Source organism: Capsicum annuum, chromosome 1 (genome assembly GCF_002878395.1).
Source record: "Capsicum annuum cultivar UCD-10X-F1 chromosome 1, UCD10Xv1.1, whole genome shotgun sequence".
NCBI lineage: Eukaryota > Viridiplantae > Streptophyta > Magnoliopsida > Solanales > Solanaceae > Capsicum > Capsicum annuum.
This window is the reverse complement of record NC_061111.1, coordinates 2,579,663-2,592,039: the sequence shown is the minus strand read 5'-3', so window position 1 is coordinate 2,592,039 and position 12,377 is coordinate 2,579,663. Positions and strand designations below refer to the sequence as shown.

The 12,377-nt window shown below is 32.7% G+C and overlaps 1 protein-coding gene across 1 annotated transcript; it reads left to right on the top strand.

Moving 5' to 3' along the window:
• Nucleotides 1-250: 250 nt before the first annotated feature.
• LOC107864356 (cation/H(+) antiporter 18) lies at nt 251-5,473 on the top strand. Its single transcript, XM_016710713.2, has 4 exons — nt 251-419; nt 2,406-2,661; nt 2,943-3,944; nt 4,036-5,473. Exons 2-4 carry the CDS (start codon nt 2,470-2,472, stop codon nt 5,242-5,244), a joined length of 2,403 nt encoding a protein of 800 aa, XP_016566199.2. The 5' UTR covers nt 251-419; nt 2,406-2,469; the 3' UTR covers nt 5,245-5,473.
• The last annotated feature ends 6,904 nt before the right edge of the window (nt 5,474-12,377 follow it).

Sequence of the window (12,377 nt, the reverse complement as noted above, 5' to 3'; positions counted from 1 at the left end):
GAGCGATTTGATTTTTTCACACCCCTCATAAAATGGGTCAGAGAGAATAGCAAAATTTTGCTATTTATTGGAATAATTCTTCACATGCCTAAATCAATCATTTCATGTAAATAATCAAACAAACTAAGGGCATAATGGGAACAAAAATAATTTTTAACTCTACAGATACGGAGAACCAGAGTCATTTTATGGGCGTAATTTTTACAAACTCTTCTTTCTATTTTTATTTTAATTTCTTTTCGTTCCGTCCACCGTATTTTCAGTATTATATATACATAGATATTTTTTCCCCCTATTTTCATAATATATATAAAATCTCTTCTTCCATTTTACCAAAAATCTTAGAGAAAAAATAGATACCATTGAAGGATCATTTTTTTTCTCTCGTAAATTAAACTTCTCAAGTTTTCAAGATTCAGGTTCTCTTTCTCTCTCTTCTTTTCGTTGTGGCGATTGTTCATGATTTAATATATACATAATATGATTTACTAATATTTACTGCATGTCTCCTCGATTCTAATTTTTTTAAGTTAATAAATGCTAAGTTTTTATTTTTTGTACATATGGATGAAAGTTACTGGGTACGATGGAACCTGTACATAAACAACATATATATTGTTTGTTTATTTATTTTAAACTTGTTTTTAGATTATGGGAATATTTTGCGTGCATGTTAAATGGGTTCATATTATCGGCATTATTATTATATATTGCGTATTGATAAATTTTATTTTACTGTAATTTTTTTTTTTGTTTAAATTTTATAATTCACAACTTTATGCGCCATTTTTTTTTTTTTTAATTTGATTTGTGGAAAATAGGATGAAAATTGATGGGAAGATTTTTCGTCGTTGGGTGGTTGGTAAGTTTGGAATTTTGTGGAGTTATTGAACGAGAAAGTTGGCATAGTTTCCTGGAAATAGAATGGGACAGCACGTTTTATTGAAATTGGATTTTTTTTTTTTTGATTGAAATGATTTTACGAGTAGTCGTGGAGTATCTGATAAAGTTGTTGTCACGTGAACAAGCAGGGGCGGTGATTTCGATAAATTTTTTATATAATTATATAGAAATACAGTAAAATTAGTTATAATGTATGGTTAAGCACCCATAAACAAAAATGACTGTTGTGCACTTTGGCTTTAGTGCGGAACTTAAGTACCTTGATGCCTAAAGTGGCGTGAGTTCGATCCTTGATAGCAACACATTTTTTTCTCAAAGTAAATGAGCACCCATACCCTTCAAATCCTGGATCTGCCCCTGTGAACGAGAGGTTATATGTGGATTCAAACCGTGAAACAGCTCTCGGAGAAATGCTAGATAGAGCTACGTATAATAGATCCTTGTGGTTCGATTCTTTTCGATGGAACTTTTTTTGTGTAGTTTTTGTGATATCAGCATTTGGCTAGAAGTCAAATGAGTTTTTATGGTGATCTAGGTGGTTCATTTATGACCTTTGTTTCTCTCTCTTCTGTTTTTTTTTTTCTAGTTAGTCCTTGATTAATTCGGATTTACACTACGTAAGACCCATTTAAGGGGTAAGCATTCCTTGAAAATATTTTTTTTGATCTCCGAGACTTCTGGTTAAGGATGTTTTCGTGATTTTCGCTAGCATTTTATGTAAACGGTAGTACTTCACGCTTGAATGTATGCACCTTGGCTAATTACATGAGGTACCTGCTAGGTTGCTACATATAACAAGGTTAACCAAAATAGTTAATAGTAGTGTAAATTTCATTATACACTATAAAGTTCATCCTTGTTGCTGTCACACTTTTCATAAAAAGGTTGGTGATTTGAGGATTTAAAAATGGCTAGGGACTTTTGTTGTGTATCGTAGTAGAAGCATTCATCTTTTTTAATGTGCTAAAACAACTTTTTGAAAAGGTTTCAGATTCCTTAAATAGAATAAAATAGAATAAACAAGTGGAACCACAATAAGTGTTTTTTCTGAAAGTTGTTCTTTTTTTAAAAAATTGTACTTTAGCTAGAAGCTTTGGGTCCCTGTAAAGAGAAAGGATTTTTGATATTAGTATAGGTTCTTTTTTTTCAAGTATCATAGTTGAGTGTGACATATAATAATATTAGTCATATGTTTTACCAACCCCCTTTTTTAAGTATTGATTTCAATTGCATCTTGCCGGGGTCTAGCGGAAACAAACTCTCTTATCTCACATCTCAGGTAGTGGTGGGAATATACTGGGTATGTTGTTGTTCTTGTTGTTGATTTCAATTGCATCTTAAGTATGTGATTAGTGCACTGATGATCATTATAGTTACTTGTAACATGGGTTGTGTAAATATGGCCTTAAACATATTTGGGATTAGATTTAGAGTTCCTATTTATAATTTGTTTATCGCACGGATATGTTCTGATTGATGTTAGACATGATCATGAAATGTAGGGTCTGAAGATTGTGGCTGTTTCTTGTTGATTTGGAGTTGTTTTAACTGAGGAGTAAGGTCAGAATGGCTACTCCTGCACCGAAATGTCCAAAGCCGATGAAGGCTACCTCTAATGGAGTATTCCAGGGGGATGATCCATTAGATTATGCACTTCCTCTTGCCATTGTGCAGATATGCTTAGTACTTGTACTCACTCGAGTACTTGCCTATGTTCTCCGTCCATTGAGACAACCACGTGTTGTTGCTGAGATTATTGTGAGTGTTTCTTGCTTTCTTTCTTTAATGTACTCAATTACATTTGATGTCATATGCATGGAAACATTTTTGGATAGAATGATTTGTGTTATATTCCTGTTATGAAAGTTTGCCTAATTCAAGTAGGTGATACAATTTGCTTTGCTCTGAACAGTTAGTGATTGAAGGTAGAAACACCATGATTTATTGCTCTGTATAGTTTGTGGCTGTAATCCGATTTCCTTCGTAGTAACTTGGCTCTGGTGTAAGAAAGAGGTGACATTGGATATTTGTATTGGCAGGGAGGAATTTTACTAGGTCCGTCTGCTCTAGGTCGCAGTGAGAAGTATCTGCACACAATATTTCCGCCAAAGAGCCTAACAGTGTTGGATACTTTAGCCAACTTGGGCCTCCTTTTCTTTCTTTTCCTGGTTGGGTTGGAGTTAGATCCAAAGTCTCTTCGTCGGACTGGGAAGAAAGCTTTATGTATTGCTGGTGCTGGAATCACTGTCCCCTTTTTATTAGGAATAGGAACATCCTTTGCTCTCAGAGCAACTATATCACAAGGGGTTAAGCAAGCCCCTTTTTTGGTGTTCATGGGAGTGGCCCTCTCTATCACTGCTTTTCCTGTACTGGCTCGTATTCTAGCTGAACTCAAACTTTTAACAACAGATGTTGGTCGAATGGCCATGTCTGCCGCAGCAGTCAATGATGTGGCTGCATGGATTTTACTTGCTCTAGCCATTGCCCTCTCAGGTAGTGGTAGTTCTCCACTTGTTTCGCTTTGGGTCCTTTTGTCCGGGGCTGGTTTTGTGGCACTCTGCATATTCGTTGGTCCTCCTATATTCAAATGGATGGCTGGACGTTGTTCAGATGGTGAGCATGTAGATGAGATATATGTGTGCGCTACACTGGCAGCAGTTTTGGCTGCGGGATTTGTCACTGATACTATTGGTATTCATGCCCTGTTTGGGGCTTTTGTGCTTGGAGTTCTTGTACCGAAGGAAGGACCATTCGCAGGCGCACTAGTGGAAAAAGTTGAGGACCTTGTATCCGGTTTATTCCTTCCACTCTACTTTGTCTCCAGTGGACTGAAAACAAATGTTGCCACTATTCAGGGGGCTCAATCATGGGGTCTTCTTGTTCTTGTTATATTTACATCATGCGTCGGGAAGATTGTTGGCACGGTTGTGGTCTCACTCCTTTGCAAGATGCCTATACAGGAGGCTGTGACTCTTGGCTTCTTGATGAATACTAAAGGTTTAGTCGAACTCATTGTTCTCAATATCGGCAAAGACAGAGGGGTATCTTCACTTCACTTCACTTCTAATTTGTTGATTCTTGAGTTTGTTTATTAATTCTATTCTTACATGGTTTTGACTGATCATTTTGCAGGTACTGAATGATCAAACATTTGCCATCATGGTGTTGATGGCACTCTTCACAACATTCATCACAACTCCGATTGTGATATCAATATACAAGCCAGCTAAACTAGCTGTGACTAAATACAAGCATAGAACAATAGAGAGGAAAGACGCGAGCAAACAAGTCCGACTCTTGTCATGTTTCCACAGCACAAAAAATATTCCCACACTGATCAATCTCATTGAAGTTTCTCGGGGAACTCAAAAGAAGGAAGGACTTCGCGTGTATGCCATGCACCTAATGGAGCTTTCTGAAAGGCCATCAGCAATCTTGATGGTCAACAAGGCTAAAAAGAACGGGCTGCCCTTCTGGAATAAAGAAGAGGCTTCGGATTCTAACCAAGTAGTGGTTGCTTTCGAGACATTTGAGCAACTTAGCCAAGTATCCATCCGACCAACAACTGCAATCTCTCCCATGAGCACCATGCACGAAGACATAATCACTAGTGCCGAGACCAAGAGAGTTGCCATGATAATCCTCCCGTTCCACAAGCACCAACGCCTTGATGGACACTTTGAAACCACCAGAAATGATCTAAGGAATGTGAACCGCAAAGTTCTTCAGCAAGCACCATGTTCAGTTGGCATATTAGTAGACCGAGGTCTAGGTGGAGCATCTCATGTATCTGCTAGCAATGTTGACTTTACAATAACTATCTTGTTCTTCGGAGGCCATGATGACCGTGAAGCACTTGCTTATGGCATGCGCATGGCTGAACACCCCGGTGTTACACTAGTCGTGGTACGTCTTCTTGTTGACCCCGAGGTTGCTGGAGGCAGTGTCAAGCTAGACATGAACCAGAACTCCACTCCAGACAACCAACCTCAGGATGAAGTCGTAATATCCAGCTTGAAACAGCGAATCTCAAACAATGCATCAATCAAATACGAAGAGAGGACAGTGAAGGATGCAGCACGAACTCTTGATGCAATAAAATCACACAACAGATGCAATCTGTTCCTAGTTGGAAGAATGCCTGAAGGACAAGTTATTGCATCTTTGAACAAAAACAGTGAATGTCCAGAATTGGGACCTATCGGAAACTTGTTAATTTCGTCTGAATATTCAACAACAGCTTCAATATTGGTGGTGCAACAGTATCGCAGCCAATTGTCTCAAGACGCGTTGAGTTCTTTGGAGGAAGGAGAGATATCAGATGGAAATGAATCTAACTAAATACAGTTTGTTGCTGTTATTTAACATATAGTTTTAACAAGTATACATTGTATAACAACAATAACAATGATAATAGAAAAGAGGGAATTTCCAAGTAAGGGAAGTATCAAGAATATATATAATTTGGCATTCCCTTAGTTTTACATTCTGCACTGAAGTTATTTTGTAAAGCTGCAGAATATTATTAAATTTTCTGTAGATAGTTTCATCAATGCATCTTAGTTACCTATCCTCTGGATTTGCATTTTCCTATCAATGTCTCTAAAGCTATGTTTGGCATGCATGTTCAATATAATAGTTGGGCTCGACTTTACTAAACAAGAAGGGACGAAATCTCAACTATCAGACTACTATAAGTTGAAGGGCATAAATGTTAATTGAGGTCAATGTAAACGACACGTATTATGCCAAGCTATGATCTACCCCATACACTCAGCTTTCATCATAGGTGGAAGGTTCAAATTGCATAAAAACCAACATATATAAAAAGTTCAAAAAAAAAAAATCAGAAATATTCCTAGTGTTTTTTCCCTATAACTTCTCTACATTTTCTTATGCAGTGAAGTTCAGCAAGTGTATGGACAGGTTAATCCAAAATATAAAATGGTGGTAAAATGGCAGCATATTTTTTTTTCCGGTTTCCCATCTGGTGTCCGGTATCCGAATTGGAGTCCGACCAATTCAGATTCGCGCCGCGTAGGGCTCCATACGGGGGAAGCACTCCCTGCCAAGAATGTTTCCATACCAGGGCTCGAACCCAAGACCTCTGGTTAAGGGAGGAGTAGCCCCATCCGCTGCACCACATCCTTTGGTGGATTTTTTGGTTTTCCATCCAATGTCCGCTACCCGCAAAATGGCTGCATATTGTTATATCATTATCCACCAACAGGTCAAAGTAAGCATATGTATACTTCTTGTAAAAGCAAAATGAAATTTTCTTGTTGCTTGTTCCACATTATGACATTACTGGATTATAATGCAGGAAAAAACTATGGTCTTTATAAAGTGTCTTACCGTCATCATAGAAAGGTATATTTAAATATTAAGTATCATGTGTCCATCCTTATACTCAGTCTGTCACAATTTAGGTGGCTCGCTTATCAAGTGTCAAATAAGAAAAAACTTTAATTTACCGTGATTAATTCCTATAACGTTTAAATATTTTAAAATTGTTAATTCTTGTGTCAACTTATTTATAATACTTTTTTTTATGTAGATTTTGAATGTGTAAGTTATTTTTTTAAAATAACTTAAAAGATTGTACGTCAGAATTCATGATCAAAATAAAGAAGTTTGACTCTTGAAATTCAAATTACATCATATAAATTGGGACAAATAGAGTAATAAACTATGAATCCAACCCCAAATTTGACTGAAATTTGATGTTATGTTAGTTGTTACTGTATTAACCCATACTTAGATATAAACTATTATCAAGATTTAGTATTCAAAAAGTCATCAAAACACCATTCAGTACGTTAATTTTGCTAATTATTTTTAATATATAGTATTGGAGTAAGCAAAAAGGAATTAACAAAGTCAATATTGGTTGTTCATTGTTGAATCTTTAGATTGTATAGTGTAAGATGATAATGATTTGTGACTTATTAGTTAAGTATTACTTTTCAAATGTAGTATTTTGTTGAAATGTCAGGATGAATAATTTAAATATTAAAGCAAATGGGTTACAATTAAACGTAATATATGTTTGTTAACTCGTCTCTTCAACTAATCTATGAGTAGCATTTTGTTTATGGGCAAGTTACATATTTGACTGATCAGTTAAAAATAATTACATTCGCTAGTCAAACGTATTTAGAATATACATTATATTGTATCAAAAATATAGGAATATATTTTATGTATACTATAATTTAACATGCAAAAATATATTTGTGGGCTATTAGCCTATTATTTAGGTAAGCGATTATTTATATCAATTTTATTTTTTTTGGCATAATTATTTTGATCCACAACAAATTATAAAGTTATAGAGACTTAAAAACACATTTGTTACAACTCTAGTATAATGAAAGGTTGAGCTGAAACTAGAATAGTATATAGTAGGTCAATATATTATTGAATGGATGATAATGTTCTTTGGTAAATACATATTAAAAATTCAATGGTTCTTGTTCTTTTTTAATTTTATTTTATGGTTTTCCTATATGGATTGTCGGGCTGAATTTGGAAATATATAAATGAAAAAGATTATATGCATTTAATTTAATCATATATAACAACCTAGAATGAAAAGATTATATTATACTCAATCTTTATTACGGAAGATTATGAATCTGTTAAATCTTCACAACTTATATGTCTATATTATATATATAGCAAATGGTAAGAACTAACAAAATTTTTAAAATATTTGCATGCACAAACACAGTAACTAATAATTAAAGTTATAACAACTTTAATTTTCTAATTCTGTTAACGATTTAATTCTTAAGTATTTATAGAAAAGCATTCTTTCAGTAGCAAATTAATCAAATTCAGTTAGCTCCAAAATATAATTTGGGACATTTTTAGTAGCAAATCAAGTTTTGTTTGCTCCAATAAATATTAAATCAAATTCAGTTTGTTCCATTATAGATACTTAAATCGTAGTATTAGATGATATAGAGATAATTAAATCAAATTGTTTGCTCAATTACTAGTTGACTATAAAATGGCATCACTATCTTTTGGTCCATCAAATTTACTTAATATGCAAGAAGTACGTTAATTAATTAAAAATACTTAATTATATAATATTCACATAAATATTAGAAAAGTTGATTGATGATTTGAATCCTAAAACAAATCATTTTTCGATTAAAAAAATATGCTTTATCTATTGAAATGAAATTTTTCGACGCAAATATTTCAAATTAATTGGTCTCAAATAATCTTAAATTGTGACGCAAGTAGAGAAAAACAAGTCGTAGGAAGACTTATTTTTTTGTTTATTATTCAGTGTTCGGTGTCCGCATTGGAGCCTCAACTAATTCGGATTGCGCGTTGCAGGGCCCATTAAGGTGGCAGCGCTCCCAATAGAATTTTTCTGTACCAAAAATCAAACTTTCGATCTCTAATTAAGGGTGGAGCAATCTCATCCACCACAACTCATGTTGGTTGCAGGAAAACTTGTTCCTTTGTTTGTACGTACCAAAAAAATTCACATAGAATAATAGAAAAGGGGATCATAAAGTTGACATGACAAAGTGAATTAAAGTTATTATTAAATAATCAATCAGTAGTGGTCTAGGTTTTGTTCAATACTATTTCCATTATGTTGGTAGTATGTGTCAAAATCCACTATTGACATCCATGAAAATAATAATAGCACAAATAAACATTTCAACTCAATCATTATCTTGATTTTTAATTTGCTTTAAGTTGGCCTATTTAATTAACTTTAAATAAAAAAGTATAGAATCTCTAGTAGTCATGTTTAAGGAAATAAGACCGTTAATCATGGCTACTAGTATTATCTTTTTCTTTTTAATTCAATGAGGTGGTCAGGTGAATAATATATTCATATAAAGCACATTAGTTTTGATTTTATCATTCCATGTTCGGTCCTCAAATTAGAGCTCGATTAAATCAGAATTAGTGCTGGAAGTCTCACATTGAGGATAAAATACTCCTTAATAAAACCGACTGCATATTCAAAAGAATTTAAACTTGAGATCTCTGATTAAGAACGAATGAGTACTTACCACATTTAGTGGCGGAACCACCTTTCATTTATACTATTTTTGCTTGATTAAAAATAATTTTTATGTATATATAATAGATGTTGAACCTCCTTCGACTAGTTCGTATGATTACTTCTGAACCCTCCGCAATAAAAATTCTGACCACGTCACAGTATAAAGTGCATTGATTTTGCTTTTGTTAGGTGCAGAAACACATAAAAAAAAAAAAAAAAAAAAAAAAAAAAGAGTTTAGAATAGTTGTAGTATAGACCAAAAGCAACGGTGTAAATCAAATGCAACCAAAAGATGTTACTACTATTTTAGTTGAAATTAATGGAGAAATTGTAGAGCCACTATTGATGGCTCAATTCTAAAATATTCTACTTTCAACATGTGTATCCAATCATTTTGTACCACCAAAGTGGAGAAAGTACAAAGTGGTAATTGGTAATAGCCTTCATAGTGGTAAGATTAAAAAGAATTACAAAAAAAACGATTAAATAAGGCATGACATAACTTACATTTCAATAAAGAAATAGTCCTCTGTAGAAGAATATGATGATTGAGGATCGGATAAATGATTAATAGATAATCTGAGTATTTTCTCTACAACATTCCAGTATGAAGCTAGTTGTTGTTGTTATTATTATTATTATTACTATTAAGAGGCTACCATCATTATCTTATTCTTCAAATTATTATCTTATTACTATTATTTTCCTCCTTCAAAATTTAGGCCAATCAATTCGTTTGACACTTAATTTTGCATTAGTAGAACTTTTTACTAATTGTTTCCTTTGAGATAATTATTTCGCAAACGACTTTCTTTCATTCTTCTTTTAATTTATAGACTTTTTGAGCAAACGAAAAATTATATGAGAAAATTAAATCTTAAATAACAATCTAAAATTTCATTAGTTGCCATTTTTGCACAACTTTTTCTAGTAGAATTAATGGAGAAAATTATAGCCACTATTGACGGCTCAAATGTAATTTCTTCTGGTCACACATGTATAACCAATCCCTTTTTACCAGCTAATAGGATTTTTTTTCTTCCTCAAATTTGGATTGAAAAGATTTAAATCTTAAAATCACATGTAAAAATACTTTTCTACCTTAAATCAATAAAATTATTTTATATTAGAGGAGTTTGATTATATGAATTATAGAGTTCGGAGTCTAAATGACAAGTTTTTTTATTCAAAATTTTAAAGGGGCATATTAAAATGGAAAAATATCAAAACGGACAACGTAAATTGTCTATTAAAAGTTAACATTATTTGATTACATTGTAAAGTGTAAGGTAAAGGTAAATAGATCGAGTCACTTACCTTATTCTTTAACTGTAAAGTTGGCGAGGGTTGAAAATTTAATGACACCGACGTACTCTCTCCGTTCATCTTTATTTATTCACTTTTCTATTTGGATGTCCAACAATACTTGTTCAATTTATGAAATCAATGAATAATTTATTCATTTTTACCTATATTGGAAATTTAATCACCGTACTTCCACAATCATTAAATCTACAAAATGGATAAATCACCTCATTAATTATAAGGAAAAAAATCACTTAATTAAATAAAATGGATTGTTTATACCTATCAATTGCTTCCACCGAAGAAGGATATTGTGGACCACTTGATTAAAAAAATTTAAACTCATACACACATTGCTAGGTCCTCCCATATCAAATTATTCACAAGTCTAGGGTGAGTTTTGATAATGTGCTTCAAATCCACCATTAAATTTTTGTTTCATTGGCATTTTTGAAGAGTTAATATTCAAATTCGACGAATTTTGACTTACTCGAAGATCAAACTCACTATCCGTGGGTTCTTCAACAATAAGAAAATATTTCACACACGTATACATGTCAAGTGTCTGTAGATTAAGGCAATTATCAAAAATTTCAACGGTGCAAAAAAGTATATATAAAGAATCATCATTTTAAATAGGAGTTTCACCGAACATTGATTGTCCGTTGGACATAAAATAATTCGGATATCGATCAAAAATCACCACATTTTCTTTTGTATTAGTAATACACATTTTACTTCTACATAACCTTTTCAAACGATCATATTTGAAAGATAACGAAAATAATTGAACCAATGTAAATTTACTGTTACCTTATTATCATCCATCTTAAAGTAAGAAATGAATAAGGTTCAACAAACATTTCAAGTTACAAACTTCAACATTTTTTTTTAATTGTTGCAAATGAAAGAAATCTACACTCACACTTTTTATATAGCACCGTGCACTTTGAAGTTGATACAAGACAAAATGGACTTACAATCAACCAACAATGGAAAATTTATTCCCCTTGTTAGCGATAAGTCCCATCTTGCAAACACTCTTTTCCTAGGGAAATTTATTCCCCACTTTTTTACTCAAATGATAAGATAAGTGACTCCATTTACCTTGTAAGGTAAAATCACGATTTTATCTTGCATTTTTTCAGTCAATCTTTCATCGGTAGATAAGGTAAGTCATTCTATTTATTTTGTAAGATAAAATTATGTTTTTACCTTGCACTTTACATGTGACTAACGCTGTGAACTTTTTAATGGACAACATAAACATTTGTATTTACCTTGTCCGCTTTGATATTTTTTTATTTTGATATGCCTCTTTAAAATTTTGAATAAAAAAACTTGTCTTTTAAGATCCGAACTCATGAATTATATATGTTCCATTACAAAGCAACATGTGTCTTTTTGTGCTTAGGTCGAACATATACTTTAGTCATAGAGTTGAAAGCCTAAATAAGTTCTCTTAGATAAAGATTGTTAGGACACATTGTGAATTCGATGGACTCGATTCGATCATTTTTTTGTCTTCATCTAACTTTTTTTGAGTTTGGTTTTACTGGTTTTTCAGAAAACAGTAGAAACTTCATTTTAATAGTTCATACATCATTTGAACTTGTGTTTGAAGTTGTTGGAACTTCATTGAAGTTCTTGAACTTGTTCTTAAACTTAGTGTTGAAGTTCATATTGGTAAGTACATGTTTTGTACCCGAAATATAACAGTTATCATACCCCAAAATGTGTTAGAGACGTAGAATAACACTCGATCTTTGTTATCTTGTAGTTTTCCAAATAGCGAATAATAGATTTTTGTGGTTCGAATCTTCCTCTCAACGCTGCGACATATGATACTATCTAAAAGTTAGAATTGATTTGATCTTTATATCTTTATATATCCTAAATTGATCTCGCAAGTGATAATTTTCCTAATTATACTTTAAATACTTTCAAATAATTATCCAACATCACAAGTCTTTTCAAAACGTAAATATCGTTCAAAAAATATCCAACATAACAAGTCTAATTATGGAGTAGTGTTGACTTTTTTCATTTATTACTTGATGATTTTTGGGATTATGCAAGAATCGAAAAATACAATAAAGAAATTTCGACAAATCAGAGAAAATTCAAA